Below are 22,740 nucleotides of genomic sequence, written 5' to 3' on the forward strand. Positions count from 1 at the left end.
GACCAGAAAACATCCATTTTTGGAGCTGATGCATACCATAATTTGATCATGTGATGTTAATTTTTGCAATTATTATTGTCCCGTCCACGAGAGACGAGGGGGGGCCTCCGCTTCAGATGCTCCAACATCGCTGTTGTGCTGGTCTGGTATGCCAATACCAAAAGCCGTTTGGGACTAAATGTAAAGTATTCTCATACTTTTGATGACTTAGGGCTGTTGTTTAGGTGCTTTTTGCAGGACTTTGTTGGGCACGCTTGCGAGGTTGCAGTTTGGGTCTCCATTCTGCAGAGTGTGAATTGCATGTGCGTGGCAACTTCAAAATATTGTCGACGTCATATTTTGTTGTTGACGGCATCGACGCATGGCTACAGGCCTACTGAATTTGGTTCATAAAGACAATTAACACTCATACAGGTTATTTTAGACCATCAGAAGTTCTGTATGTTCTAATATTAGTACAAACACATTTGTGTCTGTTCTAACAAACAGGCCGAGGCCGAGGTGAAGGTGGATTCTACCAAAGAAGTATTGAAGAAGCAGAGGTGGGGTTCAGTCGTGGCGTCCGGGAGATACACCGAAGCCAGAGCTGGGACGATCGGTGAGAGAAACAACCACAAATGCTTCAAGTTTAGGAAGCATCCTCAGAAATGTTTGGGAAGTTCCTTTTTACGATGAAAGCCTGTTTACCAGCTGAAAGAAATTGTCATCCAGCGTTGTTTTTAAGATCACCCATTTGGGGACTAGTGAAACATCTGCGTCCTCTTCCGCAGATTTTTTACATCGATCTTTAAAGATAATTGTATATCCCCAAAAAAAGTGTGTGTGTGTGTGTGTGTGTGTGTGTGTGTGTGTGTGTGTGTGTGTGTGTGTGTGTGTGTGTGTGTGTGTGTGTGTGTGTGTGTGTGTGTGTGTGTGTGTGTGTGTGTGTGTGTGTGTGTGTGTGTGTGTGTGTGTGTGTGTGTGTGTGTGTGTGTGTGTGTGTGTGTGTGTGTGTGTGTGTGTGTGTGTGTGTGTGTAAGTTTGGGCACCCCTGATCATTTTCAAGATTTTCCTTTATAAATAATTGGTTGTTGGGATCAGCAATTTCAGCTAAATATATCATATAGCAGACAAACACAGTGCTATTTGAGAAGTGAAATGAAGTTTATAGGATTTACAGAAAGTGTGCAATAATTACTTAAACAAAAGTAGGCAGGTGCATAAATTTGGGCACCCCAACAGAAAAATTACATCAATATTTAGTAGATCCTCCTTTTGCAGAAATAATAGCCTGTAAACGCTTCCTATAGCTTCCAATGAGGGTCTTGATTCTGGTTGAAGGTATTTTTGACCATTCTTCTTTACAAAACATCTCCAGTTCAGTCAGGTTTGATGGTTTCCGAGCATGGACAGCCCGCTTTAAATCACACCACAGATTTTCAATAATATTCATGTCTGGGGACTGAGATGGCCATTCCAGAACGTTGTACCTGTTCCTCTGCATGAATGCCTTAGTAGACTTTGAGCAGTGTTTAGGGTCGTTGTCTTGTTGAAGTATCCAGCCCCGGCGCAGCTTCAACTTTGTTACTGATTCTTGAACATTGTTGGCAAGAATCTGCTGATACTGACTGGAATCCATGCGACCTTCAACTTTAACGATTGCCAGTACCTGCACTGGCCACACAGCCCCACAGCATGATGGAACCACCACCAAATTTGACTGTGGGTAGCAAGTGTTTGTCTTTGAATTCTGTGTTCTTCTTCCACCATGCATACCGCCACTTGTTATGTCCAAATAACTCCATTTTAGTTTCATCATCCACAGCACCTTATTCCAAAATGAAGCTGGCTTGTCAAGATGTGCTGTAGTAAACCTCTGTTTGTGGCGTGTGCGCAGAAAAGGCTTCCGCCGCATTACTCTCCCATACAGCATCTCCTTATGCAAAGTGCGCTGAATAGTTGAACGATGCACAGTGACACCATCTGCAGCAAGATCATGTTGTAGGTCTTTGGAGCTGGTCTGTGGGTTGACCTGGACCATCCTTCGCCTCTGCCTATCTGAGATTTTTCTTGGCCTGCCAATCCGGGCTTTAACTAGAACTGTGCCTGTGGTCTTCCATTTCCTCACTATGTTCCTTACAGGGGAAACTGACAGCTGAAATCTCTGAGCTAGCTTTTTGTATCCTTCCCCTAAACCATGATGTTGAACAATCTTTGTTTTCAGGTCATTTGACAGTTGTTTTGAGGCTCCCATGTTGCCACTCTTCAAAGAAGATGCAAAGAGGTGAACAACTTACAACAGGCCACCTTAAATACCCTTTGTCATGATTGGCTTCACCTGTGTATGTAGGTGAAGGGTCAATGAACTGAACAAACAACTGTTGTGTTCCAATAATTAATGCTAAATGTATTCAAATCAATAAAACAACAAGGGTGCCCAAATTTATGCACCTGCCTACTTTTGTTTAAGTAATTATTGCACACTTTCTGTAAATCCTATAAACTTCATTTCACTTCTCAAATAGCACTGTGTTTGTCTGCCATATGATATATTTAACTGAAATTGCTGATCCGAACAACCAATGATTTATAAAGGAAAATCTTGAAAACAATCAGGGGTGCCCAAACTTTTTCATACAACTGTATATATATTTAAATAAAATAAATATATGTGACATATTAAAAAAAAAAAATATATATATATATATATATATATATGTATTTTATATAAAAAATGCACATATATATGCCTTAGGTTCTTACCAGCATGGTATTAACCATTAATATGTGTGCAGACGACAAAAAAAAAAAGATAATTGTATATGGTGATGTAATTCATGTATGTCTCCAGGAATACTATGAATCGGCTCGCGTCTTGGACTTTGTTTTTCTCTCGTTTATCTCATAAGTAGTCTAATTTTCTTCCCATTTCCTGCGATTCCTCAGGGGCGAACGCCGATTTGAGAAGCCGCTGCGGCGGGAAGTGGGGCGTCCCGGCTTTGAAGAACCTGCTGGTCCTGTGGCTCCTGGGAGGAAAGAGTACACAAGGGCTGACAGCGATAACTGGCGCACTCTCCGAGAGGAGCAGGACGAAGAAGAAGCGGAGGCCGGCAACAACTGGAGACACAGTGTAGTCCGCAGGGATGGTACGATGCATGCAAACGATTTGCTGCTGCCATATGAATTTACTTGCTCAAAGGTTACATTTGCTAAGTTTAAGTAAATATTCAACCCTTTTAAAAAAAAATAATCATGAACTATTTGCCTTTTAGTAAGAACAGGGCTTGCAAAAGCTCTGTGTTGTCCATGCTCTTAATGACTTTGATATTACTTGGAGTAATTACTGGGATTTATGTTACTACTAGTTTTATCGTTGCTGCAGTCATATACTGGTCGTGAGGTTAAAGACGCGATCTCCTGGCATACGATCAGTTTCTCCTTAAAGTCACTTGATGTATGAATACTGCTTCTGGGATGTCCCAAGCGTAGCTCTCTCCATCCCGTCTTCACCCTTCAGGCTGCTTAGGAACATAATGTTGACGCTGACGGTGTCCGTTTCCGTGTTAGATGGTGGTCCTCGCTCAGCGGGCTGGCGGGACCACACGGGTCCAGGCGAAAGCCGCCGGAGGAAGTTTGACTTTGACTTCCGGGACTCGGAGGGCCACGGCTCAGGCCGCCGACGTGCAGGAAGTGACGGAGTGGAAGACGGGGACGGCCTGCCTGAGTGGTGTACGGATGAGGAGGATGGAGAGATGGGCACGTTTGACTCCTCCGGAGCTTTCATGCCTTTAAAGGTCGGTAACTTCTCTTTAGATCTACATTTCTTGTTTCCTGGGATGTGGAAGTTGTACTTCTGTTGTTATTTCAAAGTAAGACATAAAGAAGCTGCAGGTGAAGTTCCCAAACTACATGTTTAAGAGAAGTAACATTCATTCAGATTTATTCCAACTATGTTATCATTACGACCCTAACTGAGCTGGGTAATCTTTATGTTAAATAATTACCGTGAATCTGTGAGGCTCTTGTTTTTATTTGTTGGACCTGCACGTCTAAAATAGGAATCAAAGCATTTGTCTCATTTTTCTTTTCTTTTTTCCTGTAAAATTTGCGCCAGAAGGGTGGTAAGGAGACAATCCTGGAGGAGTTGGAGTTCAAGGGCATCGAGGAGGAGGAGGAGGAAGAGGAGGAGAGTTTCCCTGACATGGAGAAGAACGCTGCTGAGGGAGATCAAGATATGGGTGAGGAAGAGTCTGCCAATTATTTAGTTTGCTTTTGTGAGTTCTCCTTAAGTTATTGATCACGTTGTATAACCATGACAACACTTAAAGTGACAGTCCCCCTTTTTCTTTATAATTCTTCCAGAGAGTAAAGAGGCCATGTCTGCTGCAGGGGACGACCAGACAAACCCAGCATCCCCTTCCTCTTCCCCTCCTGCCCACTGTGCCCCTCCATCCCTGGAGTCCCATCTTGGCAGCGCTGTTCAAGTGTTGGACAGCAGTCAGCTGAGCAACAGCCAGCCTGTCAAGGCCAACAGCACACCTTGCGAGGGTATGTTTCTACCACGATTCACCACATACTGTCGAATGTCGACGGTACAAATATAAATGTTGTCAGCCTCATTATGAGGATTCTTTAGGATGAAATTAGCTGTCTTTTATCTTGTTGTTCCTTCAAGATCATACGGTATCATTTATAACATGCACTACTAATCATACTCTTTATAAAACAGTTGTTCTCCACTCACTTTATTGATAAAAAATCCTTAGTTTAAACTGTTCAAGTCTAGTCTGACATCTGTTACTCGCGTTCAGGGCTTTTCAGTTGCAGGACGCTGTGTGGGACAGGAGATTTGGCCAGGCTGACATTTTGGTTCGACTTAAAATACATTTAGCACCAGACATTTAATAGCTTGTTTACTGAGCCCACTTCCAGTGCCGTATCCGTCCCAGAGCCAGTAGGTGGCTCTGGGGCTCAGACGCGCAGAGCAGAAACAAAATCCATTATTCCACTCTAGCATCTTGTTTCTCTGTCAGACTTGGCTCCCAGTGGAGGCTCCAAGGCCCAGCTGGGCACCACCTCCGCCGCCGCCGTCTCCAGCCTGCCTTCCCTGCCCCCTTCCAGTGCTGCTCCTCTCCTCCCTCTCTCGGGAGGAGACACCGAGGACGATGAAGGCATGAAACACCTGCAGCAGGTATGCGCCCGTGTTTTCATTGCAAGGCTTCCACACAGAAACCCACCTGCAGAACAAGCAACCACAAAGACCCCTGTTGTCCTTTCACATCCCCCAGTATTGGAGGGAAAAACACTTGAACATTGTCTTCTTGTGGTGTGTTCGGGAGAGATGGAGATGACAAATCAGAGCAGATTTTGTGTGTGTGTGATGTTTACTACAATGAACAGCCGGTCACAGTGATTGCCGTCACTGACAGACTCAGCGGTATTTCCAGGAGAGAAAAACCTGCATGTTTTTTTTTAAAGACAAGGACGACGTTTACTGGTGCTCTTGATGTTTCTGACAGCAAGTTGTTGGCCTGGTGTATCAGGCCTTGTAGAATATTACACAAAAATGCTTTTTTTTTTTTCTTTTACTTCAGACCGACGCAAAATGTGTCATCTACTTTGCACACTTCAACATTTTTTTTTTTTTTTTTTTTATTTTTTATCAGTCTTTTTTTAAATTTTCAAATATATATAACAAACAAAAGATAATACAATTTGTACATGAAACTATCGAATCTAGTTCCTCCAAACCTACCAATGCCCCTCCTCCCACAAGTACTGGACCTTCAGTAAATTTACTTAGAGCCCGACATCCACACCAAAAAAAACAAAACACAAAAACATACAAATAATGTACACATACATTTGGGTTACCTAGATATATTAGTAGCTGCCGTGGCTGCCAAATGGCATAACATTCTCCGGTGATCCTCTTACAGTATATCTAATTTTTTCTAGATTAATGTGACTGATAACATCTCTAATCCATTGACCATGTGTTGGGGGGAGAGCATCCTTCCATTTGAACAAAATAAGCCTCCTAGCCAACAAAGAGGGCCATCATGTCCAGATAGTGCCCAGAGAAAAGAGCATCCACCAGAGCCACACCAAACAGTGACACTTCAACATTTTTGATGAAATTGTGTACTTCCATCCATGTGTGTGGAGACTTTTTTCCATGTATGCCCAGTTCACTGTTGTCCTTCATTCCTTTTGCAGTCTTTGTCTTATTTTCTCCAGCTGACATCCTTATGAGAGCAGACATGTTTACCTCAGCTACAATTCAGGAATAAAACCTCATAAGGAGGTGATTTGTAAAAGTACTGTATTTTCCAGTCTATAAGTTGCGGGTTTTTTTTCATAGTTTGGCCGGGGGTGCAACTTATACTCTGGAGCGACTTATGTGTGAAATTATTAACACATTATTACCGGTATAACATTTCATGTTATTTTCACACTAAACTGCGAGAGGGCGAACTGCAACTGACGATGAGTCTGACGTAGGCGACGTAGAAGAGGAAGCACTGCATTTTCTACGTCCGGAGTTAGCAGAGTTGTTTAAAAGTGACAGAGGATGAAGATTTCATTAGATTTTAGTTATTTTGAGTGACACGGATGGTTTGGTAAATTTTTTAGCATGTTATTTATGCTATAGCTATCTAAATAACTCTTAATATGTTATGTTAACATACCAGGCACGTTCTCAGTTGTGTCATGTAACGTAAGCATACTGTACAATTATTCAGCCTGTTGTTGCCTCTATTTTTATTTTAAATTGCCTTTCAAAATCACATGTCTGTTCTTGGTGTTGGATTTTATAAAATAAATTTCCCCCAAAAATGCGACTTATACTCCAGTGCGATTTTTATATCTTTTTTCCTTCTTTGTTATGCATTTTATAGCTGGTGCGACATGTACTCTGGAGCGACTTATAGTCCGAAAAAATACGGTACTCTCTGGGTCGGCTGCAAAGACAGTTCACTGAATTTGCTATACTGTTAAGTGAAGCTAAGTTTGCAGGCCTCTTTGACGGGTTCTGTTGAATAAATAATGAATGTGGCGGTGTGTGTGTTTGTGCAGGAGGCAGAGAAGATGGTGGCATCCCTGCAGGACACTTCTTTGGAGGAAGAGCATTTCACCCAGGCTCTGCAGCAGCAGGAGAGCAGGAACACCGCAGCTGCTCTGCCGTTATCTCATGAGGCCGCTATGAAGTGGTTCTATAAAGACCCACAGGGAGAGATCCAGGGTACAACCTGAGTCTGCAGTCATGTGTTCAGATTTAATATCCTCCAGTCCTCTCTGGGGCTGAAAGAGCTGCCAGTGTTGTGATTGAGTTTCATGTTCTGTTCGTCAACCAGGTCCATTCACCACAGTTGAGATGTGTGAGTGGTTCCAGGCTGGCTACTTCACCATGACCCTGCTGGTGAAGCGGGGCTGCGACGAGGGCTTTCAACCCCTGGGGGACGTCATTAAGATGTGGGGCCGCGTGCCCTTCGCTCCTGGGCCCTCCCCACCGCCCCTGCTGGTGAGACAGCTCCCACCAACGCAGCGCCCGCAGCCCAACCGGGGGCCCGCCGGGACTGTGAGTCAGAACTCAGCCAACCTAGAGGATGGGGGAGGGATGCACATTAATGGACAGATTATGTTTGTGTTATCTGTAACTTGGGACATTTTCTGACTTGCATTTGAACTTGATGTTTTTGAAGCGAACAGGCTCCACACCAGACCAGTCAGGGTCATCGAAGCCCTCTTAGGCTCTGTATGTGGCTCAGATGCTGCAATTAAAAAGAGAGAACAATTCTCTCGTGATATGTGCGCTGCCAGGCCACGAAAAATAAATCCTAGTAGTTTCAGCACATAACATGCTGAAACTACAACATACCAACTGAAGCGAGCCCAGATCATAATTCTGCCACCACAGGCTTGCATACTGGGCACTAGGCATGGTGTCTGCTGGACTTGAGTCTGTTCTTAACCCACTATATAAAAGTCCAATCTTTACACTCCCTAGCAAATTAAATCACCTTCCCAATTTTCCTCTCATAAGTACGACGGAGTATTAGGGCCAAACTAAGACAAAAAAAATTGGAAATTACGAGAATAAAGTCATAATATAATGAGAATAAAGTTGTAAAATTACGAGAATAAAGTCGTAATGTTGCGAGAATAAAGTCGTAATAGAATAAAGTCGTAATATTACGAGAATAAAGTCGTAAAATTACGAGAATAAAGTTGTAACATTACGAGAATAAAGTCGTAATGTTGCGAGAATAAAGTCGTAATATTATGAGAATATAATTTATGAGAACTCTAACAGGAAGAGCTTCTTCTCCCTGTGTTAAAATGAGGAATATTGAGCATCTTGTGAAGTTATATATATATATATATATATATATATATATATATATATATATATATATATATATATATATATATATTTATAATAGGCCTATATTACGACTTTATTCTCGTAATATTATGACTTTATTCTCGTAATTTTATGACTTTATTCTCGTAATATTATGACTTTATTCTCGTAATTTCCTTTTTTTGTTTTTTTGTTTGGCCCTAATACTCCGTCGTACATAAGTGATTCAAAAGAAAAAAAAAAAAAAATCAAATCAATTCTACGGCTGCAAAGCTGTTTGATCTGAATACATTGAGTTCTTATTGCATTGTCCACGTGAAAATGCTCCCATCTTATCATTTAAAGTATGTTTCTTTTGTATCTAACCTGTTAATTTACTTTGTTGTGTAAAAGGAAAAAAGCTACTGTAATAGAAGCCTCTGTAGGTGTCATTGGGGGATATCTGGTTTCCTGAATTATAAAAGTGCTTTTGTACTGACTGTTCTCATATCGCCCATTTCCAGGGAAACCTGGACCAGGAGCGCCTGAAAAAGCAGCAGGAGCTGGCGACAGCGGCTCTTTATCAGCAGCTCCAGCAGCAGCAGCAGCAGCAGATATTCCAACTCATCAACAGGTGCGCCTAGCGGACGCAGGAATACGTTTCACCTTGATTTGTGCAAGCTGGAGGAGGCAGTGACTTAATCACATTGTTGCGTTTTGCTGCGTGTCCCAGGTGCAGTGAGCAGGGTATGATGCCTTCGATGAACAGGTCGATGTCAGTGCCAGATACAGGGTCCATGTGGGACATGCATACCTCAGCTTCACAGTCGTCAGGTACGGTGTAAGCTGCTGCTGTTTGTGCTCACAAAGGACCATTGTGGAGTTGCTGCCATTAAGTTTATCCTAAATAATTTCCATGTAGGCGGTGAAGCCAATCTTTGGGACATAATGAATTCTTCTCAGGGTCCAACTCTCGAACAGCTTCAGAAGGTACATTCAGTTGTGAGTTGTTTAATTATTTATCATTCATTACATTTCTGTTTAATTACTGGGACCTGAATGAATATGAAATAATTCTGCTTGATGCTAAAAGCTCCTACAATAAATGTCTCATTTACTCGTGGAAGCTCCAGCAGGAGAGGCGAGACGCTGAACTCAGGGCGAAGCGGGAGGAGGAGGAGCAGCGTAAGCGGAGGGAAGAGAAAAGGAGGCAGCAGGAGGAGCAGAAGAGGAGGGACGAGGAGGAGCTTTTCAGACGCAAGCAGGTGAGGCGACTCGAGGCGAAGTTCCTCATTTTAACTCTTCTGTTCAGCTCTGTTCATTTGTTTGAAACGTTGGCAAAGAAAATGAGTGTAAAAGCTAGGGCTGGGGATCGATTCAAATATCAAGAATCGATTCGATTCCGTTTCTTAAGATTCAGAATCGATTATCACACTTTGATTCGATCCAATTCGATCCGATATTGATTTAGGTTACTGTTAATAAAACAGTTTTTTGAGCTGTTGCATGAATTATATGACTGTCTAGTTATGCAACATATTAATACTAGTATTATATTGAGATTCAACAGCAAGTATTGTCAGCTAATGATGCTGTAAGGACCAATCAGCTCCCAGAATGCTGATAGAACTGCTTTCAGAAACATCATGTGGGTCAGAATTACCAAACAGATCCAGGGAGGAAACAGAGGACGAAAGAAATCGCTTTTATTTTTTCCCCATTTATGAGAATTTGGTTTTTAACATTTATGCAAATGTAACCCCAAGACAGTATATAAAGCAAAGAAATATAGACAATTTATGCAATTATAACTGAAAACTTTAATGTTTTCATAGCTTTAAACATATTTAAAGGCAAAAACATGGCACCAGTTATTCTTGTGTCCAACAAAATATTCCTTTTTTGGGCATAAACAAAAAAGTACCAAAAGTTGTAATGTAATGATGAATTTTTTTATTTTTTTAAATCGATCGATCTTTAGACATATGAATCGATTTTTAGGAATTAATATGAGAATCGATTTAAAATCGGAGAATCAATCTTTTCAACACAGGCCTAGTAAAAGCAACTATTTCAGGGACAGTTTTTGACTTTTGGTTGCACATACCCAGTGGTTCTTACATTGTTTAGAAGAGTGTTGGTTATTCACACGTTGAATATCATAGAATTAAAAAAAAAAAGAAATTGCAGGTTTTGCATGATGCCGTGTCCTTTTGTTCTTCAGTGTCGCCAGCAGCAGGAACTGATCATGAAGTTGCTGCAGCAGACCCCCCAGCAGCAGGGGCCTGGGACAGGCTCCTCCAGTTGGAGTGGGGGTTCCTCCTCTGGGCTGGCAAAGGCCGGAAAGCCCCCAGCTCTGGCGCTGCTGGAAATGCAGCAGGATGCAGAGCGGCTCCTGAAGCAGCAGCAGCAGCAGAGAGCCCAGCAGCAGAGAGACCGGGTGGGTTTCTACAGAGTCGTGCCGCAGCCATTTTGGGACGTTTTGGGAAATTGTACAAAGAAAATGTCAGGTGATCGGCCAACTAATCCCCCTCCTTCATCTCTCTGTGTGCAGCACTCTGGTTTTTCCTCGGGCAGCTCCTCCATGGGAGGGCAGTGGCCGGACGGCGTCGGGATGTGGGGGGGTCCCGGTGGTATGGAGGGGAAGAGTGGAAGCGGAGGCTCTTCAGGCAGCATGGGCATGTGGGACGAGGCTGTGAAGAACCAGAGCAGCCTGCGGGGGAACAGCAACAACAACATGGGCTTGAAGAACAGCCGCAGCAGCCCCTCACTCACGTATGTGATATCAGACTAAGAAAATCCTGTCATGTATACCGTTGCAAACAGCATAGTGGACGTTTCTCCACGGATCACCTGTTAACAGCAATGTCGCATCTGCAGGGATCAGTACATGATGCGTCGGAAGAGGACTGAGGAAGAGGAGAAGCTGCTGAAGCTGCTGCAGGGCATGAAGCCTCAGGACGGCTTCACCACCTGGTGTGAACAGATGCTGCACGCTCTCAACACCTCTGCCAACAACTCCTCCTCCTCCCTGGATGGTAGGCTGCCCAGCTTTGTGTTCAGTAATGTCAAGGTGAAGAGGAGTCTTGACCTTTGGCCACTTTGACAATAAAGTGGCCAAGTGGTGTTTCTACTGGTTGGCAGACATTTTAAAGGTTCATGTTTGGCGTTTGACTTCGGTTATCTTGGATTAGACGAGCTTGAAGTGGCTGTTCAGATGGTGCAATCCTCAGAGTTCATACAAAATTGTTGAGGATCACAACTGAGCCGAAGCCATTACCACAGTGAACCCTTTCATGTATCAATTATGGATGTGGGACGACTGAAATGGTTAATGTGCATCTAAACCGTCCAAACCCATGCATGGAAATGTTTGTCTAGATCAGGGGTCGGCAACCCGCGGCTCTAGAGCCGCATGCGGCTCTTTAGCGCCTCCCTAGTGGCTCCTGGAGCTTTTTCAAAAATGTTTGACCTTTTTTTTTCCCTTTCTTCTTTTTTTCCTTTTTTTCTTTTTTCCTCTTTTTCTTCCTTTTTCCTTTTTTAATCTTGACATTTCGACTTTTTTTCTCAATATTTCGACTTTTTTCTCGAAATTTTTGACTTTTTTCTCAACATTTCGACTTGTTTCTCAAGATTGTACTTCAACATTAATCTTGACATTTCTACTTTTTTCTCAACATTTCGATTTTTTTCTCAACATTTAGACTTTTTTCTCGACATTTAGACTTTTTTCTCGAAGTGCATAATAAAAAAAAAAAATCTTCCCCCACTAATATAGAAACATGCAGCATGTGTCTTCATTTTAAGGCTTATACAAGACTTTTCATTTTTTGCGGCTCCAGACATATTTGTTTTTTGTGTTTTTGGTCCAATATGGCTCTTTCAACATTTTGGGTTGCCGACCCCTGGTCTAGATGTAGTGACCGCTATGCAGGGATGGGTTAATTCTGCCAGTGCTTTTGCCCCAAAAGCACTTCCAGTGCTGGTTGAGATCCAGTGGTGTGTTTAGAAAAGGCTGTAACTGTTCCAGCTGCCAAAGCAGCAGCTGCCGGCCAGGAATACCGCTCTTCCAGCTTCTATCGGAGGCTTGGAGTCGGGTTATGATGGCCAGTGATTTTCAACACAGAGCATCATTTACTTTATGAACTCGTAGATGACATTCAAAGTTACATTCAGAAAGGTTGTCCAGTGTTTTAATCCTAACATCCACCATTTAGAGACGATGTTTGGGGGCAAAAACAGTGCTTATAAAACAGTTTGGACCAGCCTTTATGGACGCAGGGCAACTTTTGGAAATGTCAGTCAGCAATGGAAGAAGAATCAACAAACAGCACCTAGTATTGCCAATAGTTAAAATGAAGACGGGTGATTTATTGAGACGTTTCTTTGAATGGAAAATGGACCAAACAGTGTTTGTCTGAGAGGGAGGTTAAAATAGTGTTTTGGAAGTTTAAAGTGATGTAATGACGAGACTTTGTGGTGGAAAAACCAACCAGCTCTGTACTGGCACTGGTTGAGGTTGGTCAAACAGGAGTACGCCGCTGGCGCCCTGTGACGGGTCCACAAGCACAATCTATGTTGAATTATGTCTTGATGGGTTAAAACATGTTGTTTTGGTGGAAATGATACTCATTACTAAACTGTATAAACTTGTTTGCCTTCTAGTGGCCACGATAGTGGCATACCTGAAGGAGGTGGAGTCTCCCTATGCAGTGCTGGATTTCATCCGGTCCTACCTTGGGGACACAGTGGAAGCCAAAGAGTTCGCCAAACAGTTTCTGGAGCGACGTGCCAAACAGAAAGCCAACCAACAGAGACAGCAGCAACAGGTAGGTCTGAGCTCCCGAGATGTTTTCATTTGGGAGTGGCTCAGGTCGTAAAACTCAACCCTCAGCTGAGTAAAGAGCGGCGCTGCTTACAAGTAATTGTTCTCTTTATAAAATAAGAAAAGGCTCACGTGTCTTCTGATGGATACAAAACAATCTGAACGATCTGGTTTTCGTTCTCACTGCAGCATTTCAACTGCTTTTGTCAAGGTGTTCAATGTCATCCACATAAATAGACTGTGGAAGAACCACAGTGCTGGTTTTATTGGACCTCAGTGCAGCATTTGACACAGTTGACCATGGTACATTACTAGAGCTACTGGTGAATTGAGTCGGACTTTTTGGCACAGTACAGGACTGTCTCAGAAAATTAGAATATTGTGATAAAGTTCTTTATTTTCTGTAATGCTTTTTCCGGTCACGGTAAATCAAAGAAATAAGGACAACTATTGTGCAAAAAACAAAAACAAAAAAAATCACATATAAACGAAGAAAAAAGCCCTGGAAGTTCACTACTGATTCAAACCGGAAACCGGAAATGCTTCGCTTTCAAACAAACCAATCACAGCCCTCTCGGTCTGCGTGTGGTCGGCGTCTCCTCGACGCGTAGTTACAATTTTCGGGAGGTGCACGTCACTGACGGCGCAGGTGACGGCGTGTCCTCTGCGTGTACAAAAACCACACGCCGTAGGCACGGCGTCGTTTTGACGCAGAACCATAATTCAGCCTTTAGATACATCAGAGACTTGGTGTTGTCATAGCAACCATCCAGACCTCTCAGGTCAAACATGGAAAAGCAGCATTCAATTAAATTTCATTTATCATTGCGTCTATTACAACAGAAGTTGTCTCTAGGCGCTTTCCAGAGACCAGAACATGACCCCCGAGCAATTGTTACATAAACATAACATAAACAATGGCAGGTAAAAACTGGAAGAAAAACTTTAAGCCAAACAGTGGCAAGAAAAACTCTACTTTAGGAGGGAAGAAACCTTGAGCAGGACCTGGCAGAGCAGAAAAAGAGAGAACAGACAGAATGAACAGAGAAAGGAGAGACACAGACACAATGGCTAACTGGTGCACTACAGGGATGACTATATAAACAGATGTAGATGTTGAGCTTTTATGCTCCACAGATCTGGAACATATTTCCAGAAAACTGCAGGAACGCTGAAACCTTTTCATTATGTAGAGCACCTTGAACTACCTTGTTGCTGAAATGTTCTATACACATTAACTTTCCATGAATTATGCATAAAAACATGAACTCACAATCACTGTTGCTTTTTATTTTGTAGGGTGAATGAAGGGTGACTTTTAATTCTGTTGAATTTAAAATAACTGATTACTGGTACCCTCCAAATGAGGGTTGCACCAAAACTTAAAAAAGTGGGACTTTCTTAGGAAACACTTCAATAATTCAGATTTTCTAACTTTAACTTTTCTTAATGCAACTTATTCCACTAGTTTTTGTTATTTTTAAGATTTCTGTGTCATTAGTGGCCTTTATCGGGAAAGTACATGGACAGGAAACGGGTAGGGAGAGGGGGGGAAGATCCGCATCCAAGAGCGACAGGTCAGGACTCGAACCCGTGCTGCCTGCACAAGGGGATAGCCTCTGTAAATGGGGCCTGCTTAACCCACTGAGCCATCCAGGGCTCTAGTGGGTTTTTTAGGTGGAAATCTGGATCATCACTAACCATGACCACCTAAGTTCTCAATACGCTGTACACTTGAGTAAAGACCTTTCAGGTAGGATCATGTATTCGTTGCATCTAAGACACAGGCAGCAAATAGTAGATTTTTGAGTTGTCCATATGTTTCTACTAGTCACAGGGGGGAAAGAAAAAGTTGTAGTGATGATGATGAGTAGTCAAGCTGCAGCAAAGAAGATGGAGATGCGGGGACCGATGAGGTCCTCAAACGTAGACTGGACTTTGGGAGAGTTTCAGGCTCATCCAGGAGCTGCAGCGGAACAGTTTTCAGGTGTATTTCAGGCTGAGTCTGGAGCAGTTTGACCATCTTCTGGGGAGAGAAGGATCAAGTCGTGCAAAACTGCACAGTTTGGAGCTGCTGGTAGACGAGCATCGTTGTCTTCATGCTCTGTTAGATCATCTGCACCTGGATGTGTCTAGGTGTCATCGTAGCATGAGGAATGATGTGCATGTTCTTGCCATGTGCTCAGCCTGGCGCAGTGCCAAGCTGCTCCTGCATTGTGCAGAGACGGCAATTATGAGTGATATTTTGCTGTTGATCATTTTTTAATTAGTTTAAAACTGATTTACATTGGTTATAATTCCTCCTCCTCTTTTTTAATTCCCAGTTATCAAAGGAAGTGGGTGGACTGAACATGAACTTCCCACTGCAGGTAAACTTACATCCTGTAGTCCTTTTCACATTACACTCAGCTATCAGTGTTTAGGTATGTTTGCATGTTTTAGTGGCCCAGGTTTACCTGACTGACTTAAATCCCCTGATGGGACTAATGTTGAGTTTTGATGGAGCTTGAATGCAGCCAAAGATCCACACGTGCATCATTAACGACAACACAAAGCAACCTGGGGTTCTCAGTCATGTGATCAAGAGAAAATTCAGCCGATGGGACATTTATTGTCCTCGTAAAACGACTTTTTCTAGATTTTAGTTTATAATGCAAATAAAAAATGCAAATAAAATGAAAAGAAAACACCCTGGGGAGCCAGGTGCATGCGATGCCTTCTATTACACCGCACCGCCACCACACAACTTTAGATTTCTTTGGGTTTTTTTTTTGTAATTTCTTGACTTTTGTTTGTTTGTTTTAGGACTCAATGCGAGGTATGAATCCGAGCACTCTGCAGTCCATGTTTCAGGCCAACCACATGAGCAAAGCTGGTCTCTATGACAACCAGGGGGGAAAGATGAAGAAGAAACAGCCCATGATGCTGCACTCTGACCCCAGCATCTTAGGTATGTGGACGTTCACACCGAGGCTTTTGACTTCTGATCAGGGAGCTTTGAATAGCATGTATCTGAGTTAACTTACAGTTAAGATTGAGATTCACAACCAGGTCACCGGATATGTAAACTTGTACGGCGGCAGATCTGTACTCGGATGATGACTTGTCTGGTCTCTTTCTCCCAATGTGGAACTATTCATGTTACCAGTATGGCTTAGCTGTGTAAACTTCTCCAGGACTAACCCTCCTCCAGCCCTCCAAACTTTCCTGTCTCGTCCTCTGATCTTACAATGCTCTCTCGTCTCTTTCCTTTGCCCCCCCGTCCCCCCATCCTCCTCCCTGCAGGGTACTCATTCCACAACGCGGGCGAGTGTCTGAGCCTGAATGAGATGGAGATGGTGGAGGATTACTGATGTGAAGCAGCGCAGCAGCAATAGCTACCTGAGGCCTTTCTGTCTTTTAATCAGACAAACCTGATGACGAATGTGCACTGCTGGGGGAACCAGGGGGTGTGTGTGTGTGCGTGTGTGTGTGTTAGGGTTGGGAAGGGAGCGGGGGCATAGGTGCAAGGGTGCGCGCCTCCCTCCCTCTCTTTCACGCGGGATGGAAACAAAACAAGGGCTCCCTGCTGCACCAGTTGATCACTAGAGCAAGGGAGAGGGGGGTGAGCCGGGGTAAGGCTGAGTTGGGGATCCTCTGGCACTCAAAAGATTAAGCACCTTATACTGAACTAATGCACTTTATTGAGATGGGATTTGAATAGATTTTCTTTTTCATACGTGTGTGTTTGTGTGTCTGTTTGGAATCAGTGCACATGTGGTGTGTGTGTGTGTGCGTGCATGCGTGTCTGTGTGTGTACACACAAGACCTGCGTGCATCGGAACTGGAAGGGGGCGGCGACGCGGTGGGGAGGCGAACGGTCGGGCTGTTAGGTTTTCAAAGTCAGGGGGACCTTTAGTTGAAACCTTATCAGAAAGCAAATCCTTTCTCAAAAGACAAACACTGTTGATATTTCTCTTGTTGAGCATTTTTTTTTTTACATTTATATAAAAAGTTAAAGCTATTGAAAAAAAAAAGGATTATAAAAAAACTTGAATATTTGCACTTGCCTAAAAAAGAAACAACAAAAACAACAAAAAAATAAACAGATGGGGTTAGCTTCTAGAAGTGAATATTTTTGTGAATGTGTACGGGTGACTGAGTGAGTGGCTGAGGTGCGATGGTTGTGTAGGTAAATACAGTCTGCACAATGTTTTTTTGTTTTTCTTTTGTTGCTTACCAAGATGTATGAAACATAAGAGGCCATTTCTGTCTTTGTTTCTGTTTAGTTCAGACAATAATTTAGTATTCATTGTTGTGAGTGTGTGTGTTGTCCCTATCCAAACAGGGATTTGTTGTGTTTCGAAAGTGTGACTGAACAAATGAATGAGAGAGAGAGGAGGGGCAATTGCACAAACATCCTTTCTCTCACCAGTTTTGCATCCCCAGATAAAAAAAAAAGAAATGCATTCATTTGTAAATGTTAGCTTTGATCTCATTCTTTGATGGCCGCCGTGAGTGTGTTTCCTCTTACTTCTCTGCTGTCTGTAGACCTGTAAGGATTGGCAGGCATGGCGAATCACGAAGGGACATCAGTGTGTATGTGTGTGTGTGAGAGAGTGTGTGAGTGTATCTGAATGATATTTTGTATCTGCGTGAGTGTTTTCAGAGGACATGTTCATTTACTGTTCATAGAAATGAGTTGAGACTACAGGTACTCATTTTGAATACATGTGCTTTTGTTTTTTGTGTATGAATGCACATTTGTGCCTAAGAACTTTGATAGGGTGCATGGCCATTGAGACATTAACTCTTTTTTGAGAGCGAGTGCGATGTGTGTCAGTGCTCAGCACAGTGTATGTAAAGTATGTAAGTTTCTATGGTAAATATTTCTGGTTCAGTCGAAAGGGTGATCCATCGGAAGGTTAGTCCAGTCTGTTTTCCCGGGGTGTGATCACGTTGCCTTTTTGTCAGCTCTCGAACTTGTGAACGAAAGGTGTCGAGTTTCTGACTCTGAAACAAAAAAAGAAAAAAATACAGCATCTTAATGTGCGAGCGCACAGAACGGTGCATGAAATGTAAGCATATTGTGTTACTTATTCGTTGTTGCAATTTGATAATGACGAGTTTTCTTTTTTTAAATGAAAAATATATATGGAATATATACATTATATACAAAGTTTAAAAAGTATTTGGACTAAGATGATGAGCACTTGGGGCTGCTATTTTTCGTTTGTGTTTTTAATTTTTTTTTTCCTTAATTTGTTTTTCATTTTTGTTTCATTATTGCCATGTGAAGTGTGTATTATTTCTTTCTTAAGAAAAAATATTGAATGTATTCCAAAAAAATGACAAGAAATCCGTGCTGATACTAGGTTTTTTTTTTTTTTTTTTTTTTTTTTTTTTTTCCTCAGAAGATTTCAAAAATGGAAACGAAATGCATAAAAAAACAAACAAAAAAAGCAAACAAAAAAAGCTTCAGACGTTTTCATATATATAGCAGAGAAGAAAAAAACTCGTGATGGATACAGTTGAACACACTGCCTCTACAATCCTGGTCGTAGTGACTAAGAATTAAAAGAAAGGACTCTTTCTATTCCATACTGGAGCTTTGGTTGTTTACAAGCCACATGGATGACTGTGGGTGCAGTTTTATTAATTTTTGTTTTTGTTTTTTAATTTTTGTTCCCACGAAAGACGGGTGGGGTTTGCAAGTGCGCTTCTGCCATATGGACACTGAGTGGTGTTTTTCTTTTCTTTTTTTTGTTTTTTGTTTTTGAGGACGAGTGGCAGGCATCACAACAGCATGGACGAGATCCTCTCACTGGGCCTTTTTTTGTTTCGCTGTGATTGTCTGGTCCCGTAGACCGGATGATCAACTGTAGAGCGGAGGAGAGAAATCAAGGATGGGCTTGGTTTTTGTGGAGAACGGAGTGCAGGGGGACACAACCCTAGAGGGAACTGAGAGGGCAATAGGAGTCGGCCCGGCCCGGGCTGCTCGTCTTCACCTCAACCCTCATGAGCACTCACCCTGCCCTCACCAACTCACCTATGCACTTTTGTTCATTCAAGCTGTGAGGTACAATTTTTTGGGGGATGGGAGCACATTACAACAGGAGGATTGCTACGACTTTGACAAAGTCACTGAACAGATATTCCCAAACTGAAATAAGAGACTTGAGAAGCCTCGTCTTCTCCCACCTCCTGTATATAACCATATTTTTGTATTACCTTTCAGAATAGAAAGGAAAAAAAACAAAAAAGAATTGCAAACCGATGAAGGAAATTTCTCATGAAACGATTATATGGAGTGAATGTTCCTCATGAAAACCAATCTTTTTCAATTTAGTTTTAGACGGACTCGCTGTGAGTTTCCCTTAGTTTGTCAGTAACCTGGAAATAATGGGGGATGGGAGGGAAACCCACACGGACTGAGCTGGTGTGCGTGGCGGAGTGACTGGATGCGCTAGCCGCCGCTAACTAACACCCACCCAGAGTGAAGGCACAGACGAGGAAGCTTCCATTCTGTCTCCCAACCTGATGACGGCCTTGAGAGCTGCAGAACCACCACCAGAGGAGAAGTGCATGGTAAGATGTTCTGGCTCTCCATTTGAAATATGACTGCTCTGTCCTGGTGGAGGTGAGACCGCCGATGTGCTGATGCCTTGTTCTCTCGCTCTCTCTGTCCTCTCCTAGGAGTCTGGCTGTGCTTTATTTGCTGCCCTCTGCAAGGAGGATTTAACCTACAGCCAGCCCCTGTATTAGTTAAACTAAAGCTGTCCCCTCTGAACTTGACCCCTGAGACGCTTGTCTTGACCTCGGACTGGGAAGGCCGTCGGCATTATCAGTCGGGCAGTTACCAGATTAAGTTACAGGTTTATCAACCGTTGAGCCCAATGTTTGTCGGAAATGCTCTGTTTGGGATTTGAACGGGGAAACGGGACAAAAACGGCACGCGCTGCCCAGATGTTACGACCCGCCTCAGCCTGAACTCTTGGCCGGTCGTGCAGAAGTCTTCTACCCATCAGGATAGAAGACCGTCCTCCTGCCCAGACGCCCAAGACCCACAAATCGATGGCGGATGTGACTAAATTGCATCTCAGTCGCCGGAAATCCCTGCAGCTGTGGAAAACTGGATGAACTGAAAAGAATTGTACAAAAAAAAAAGACTGAAACATAACAACAACAAAAAAAGTGTCGCAGAAATTGTAGAGTCCAAAGGAGCGACAGACACACTACATGCACATTTACAGCAGAAATTACAGTGGTTCTGTACTGGAACCACGTCTGCACACACAGCAGCAATACACCAGTATCTCCTCACACAGACACACAAGCATCAACGCTCAGGACTATAAACGCTGAGCTTTGTAAATAATGTTCAAGTTTGTGTTTTGGTTTTCTCTCATAGTGGGTTTTTGCTTTATTACTCTGTTCAACATGCCTTAAATTGTATATTTCAGTCTTGAACGGCGAGCTGGAGATGTTCTCTAAAAGAAGTTTGGGTTGGGAACCACCACGTTAACTGTACTCGGGTTGAGAAGTTTCCCGTGAGACTTTTCTGTTGGCTGACAGAGCTGTCCTGTACAAACCTGCTGCGTGTACATCCCATCACCTTCGACGTAACTAGTTAACTACAGCGTAGAGCAGCAACAGTTTGTGTTTTTTTTAATCTAATTTTGCTGGTGGTTGGCTTTCGTTGCCCTGTTTTTTTTTTTGTTTTCATTTAAAGAGTGGATTTGTTCAGATTTCCTATCTGGATTATTGATGAAGGTGCAGGCTCGGGGCTGAGGTCTGCACCGCTTGGAGATGAGCTGATTGGACCACAAACACAACAAAAAACACCCAGCTGATAACTTGTTTTTCTTATAACCCTGATTCTTGGCAAGTTAGTCATCCTCAATTTGAGATGTGAGTTAACACATGGATTTTCCTTTTCTTTACTTTTTAATAAACACTCCAGGAGATTTCTGTTTTGAAGACCTGACGGCAACTCGGACTAGTGTAGTCTCCAGAGTAAAGGCTCGCTGGGGGGGTTCACACTAAACCCGTAACCCGCTCATATCTCGGCCCAGATGCGAGTCTGAAAGGAAGTCTTGGACAGCGTCTTACTAATGTATTTATAATTAACTGTGATGGGAAAAATTCATGTTTTTAATCGATGTATTTCTTGTTAACTTCAAAATGGGCAGTTTTTAATCCAAACAGACTTTTTTTTCTTTTTTCACATTTAGACAATATACCAAAACTGTGGGACTCGTACTTGATTGTCGGTGTAAATGGCCAAATAAGAGGATTTTGGGTTAAAACCTACAATAATGCTGCAATGTCCCTTATGGTGAATTCTTAAAAACAATACCTGTCTAAACATTTTTAAAAGCTATTATTGTGTGGTATGCTTATCTATGTGGTTATCTATTTTACTGCACTTCAAAAGCTTTTATCATTTCATAACTTGCAGTATTGTGTTGTCGTATACCCCCAGACGGGTTGTTGCTGTTTTTGAAAACATTTCAGACAAGGATTGATCATGTGACCAACTTTTTTCTCTTTTTTTCTTTCCCTCCAATGCACTAGGCAACGTTGGATCCAATTTTTAACACTTGACAATAGTTGTGGTCCAGTCAGCTCAGCTCCTCTGCTTGAAAAGTCTTTTTAATGTTGCTAAAATAACGGCAAACATTTAATGAAACTGTTGCAGAAAAGAACAACAAAGATGTGTAAATAGTTTGGGTCATGTTTGTTTGAAGAACAAAATAAATACTAAATAAATAGCATTTAGCTGTGATGACTTTGTGTTTTTATTATTTTCATTATTATGAGGTGATCCTGAGAAGAAAATGAGTATACGGTAACAGTAAAAAAAAAAAAAAAAAAAAAGTGTGTGAGTCCTTACAAATACCAGGAAACTGGACCATATCACACCGGCGGTCATGAAATCACTCCACTGGCTTCCAGTGAGTCAAAGGATAGAGTTTAAAATCTTCCTGCTGGTCTATAAAGCACTGAATGGTCTTGGACCAAAATACATGGTGGATCTGTTAGTTCCTATGAATCTCCCAGACCCCTGAGGTTCATCTGGATCTGGTTTGAGTCTTAAATTAAATAGGCAAGGCAAGTTTATTTGTATAGCACATTTCAACACAATGTAATTCAAAGTGCTTTACATCAACATTAAAAGCGGCAAGACACAACCAAACAGTAAATAACAAATACAATGATAAAAGAGGTAAAATGATAAAGCACAAGTTGTTATAAGTAAGGGCAGTAGAGTACAGCAGGTACGTTTAATTTAAGAGTACGCTTGAGTAAACAGTAATGTTTTTATCCTGATTTAAAGGAGCTGACAGTTGGAGCAGACCTCAGGTCTACAGGAAGTTTGTTCCACCGGTGAGGAGCAGAATAACTGAACGCTGCCTCACCTTGCTTGGTTCTTGTTTGCACTGTTTATTCCGAATATGCCAATTACCAGGAAGCAAAATAATAAAGCACAGAAAAACCAAAAATAAATGACATATTCGAAAAGGAGTGTTCTTGGGAACCACAACAAACCAGATCCAGATGAACCTCAGGGGTCTGGGAGCTTCATAGGAACTAACAGATCAACCAT

The 22,740-nt window shown here is 42.4% G+C and overlaps 1 protein-coding gene across 9 annotated transcripts in view; it reads left to right on the forward strand.

The window, feature by feature from the left end:
* Window positions 1–21,907, forward strand: part of gigyf1a (GRB10 interacting GYF protein 1a) — a 40,449-nt gene extending 18,542 nt beyond the window's left edge. Inside the window, exons 7-27 of one of the 9 annotated variants that reach the window (XM_061710709.1) lie at window positions 490–598; window positions 2,204–2,263; window positions 2,926–3,125; window positions 3,547–3,773; window positions 4,094–4,217; window positions 4,342–4,527; window positions 5,013–5,170; window positions 7,060–7,225; window positions 7,338–7,561; window positions 8,851–8,960; window positions 9,060–9,160; window positions 9,249–9,328; window positions 9,454–9,591; window positions 10,551–10,766; window positions 10,881–11,101; window positions 11,207–11,364; window positions 12,992–13,155; window positions 15,476–15,520; window positions 15,957–16,101; window positions 16,437–19,718; window positions 19,827–21,907. In XM_061710709.1, the coding sequence (XP_061566693.1) occupies window positions 490–598; window positions 2,204–2,263; window positions 2,926–3,125; window positions 3,547–3,773; window positions 4,094–4,217; window positions 4,342–4,527; window positions 5,013–5,170; window positions 7,060–7,225; window positions 7,338–7,561; window positions 8,851–8,960; window positions 9,060–9,160; window positions 9,249–9,328; window positions 9,454–9,591; window positions 10,551–10,766; window positions 10,881–11,101; window positions 11,207–11,364; window positions 12,992–13,155; window positions 15,476–15,520; window positions 15,957–16,101; window positions 16,437–16,504 (2,900 nt within the window). In that variant the 3' untranslated portion in view covers window positions 16,505–19,718; window positions 19,827–21,907. The remainder of the gene's footprint in view (window positions 1–489; window positions 599–2,203; window positions 2,264–2,925; window positions 3,126–3,546; window positions 3,774–4,093; window positions 4,218–4,341; window positions 4,528–5,012; window positions 5,171–7,059; window positions 7,226–7,337; window positions 7,562–8,850; window positions 8,961–9,059; window positions 9,161–9,248; window positions 9,329–9,453; window positions 9,592–10,550; window positions 10,767–10,880; window positions 11,102–11,206; window positions 11,365–12,991; window positions 13,156–15,475; window positions 15,521–15,956; window positions 16,102–16,436; window positions 19,719–19,826) is intronic. The other 8 variants (XM_061710711.1, XM_061710713.1, XM_061710712.1 and 5 more) reach the window with 8 other exon arrangements.
* Window positions 21,908–22,740: the final 833 nt, after the last annotated feature.

This window comes from Cololabis saira, chromosome 20, assembly GCF_033807715.1.
Source record: "Cololabis saira isolate AMF1-May2022 chromosome 20, fColSai1.1, whole genome shotgun sequence".
Lineage (NCBI taxonomy): Eukaryota > Metazoa > Chordata > Actinopteri > Beloniformes > Belonidae > Cololabis > Cololabis saira.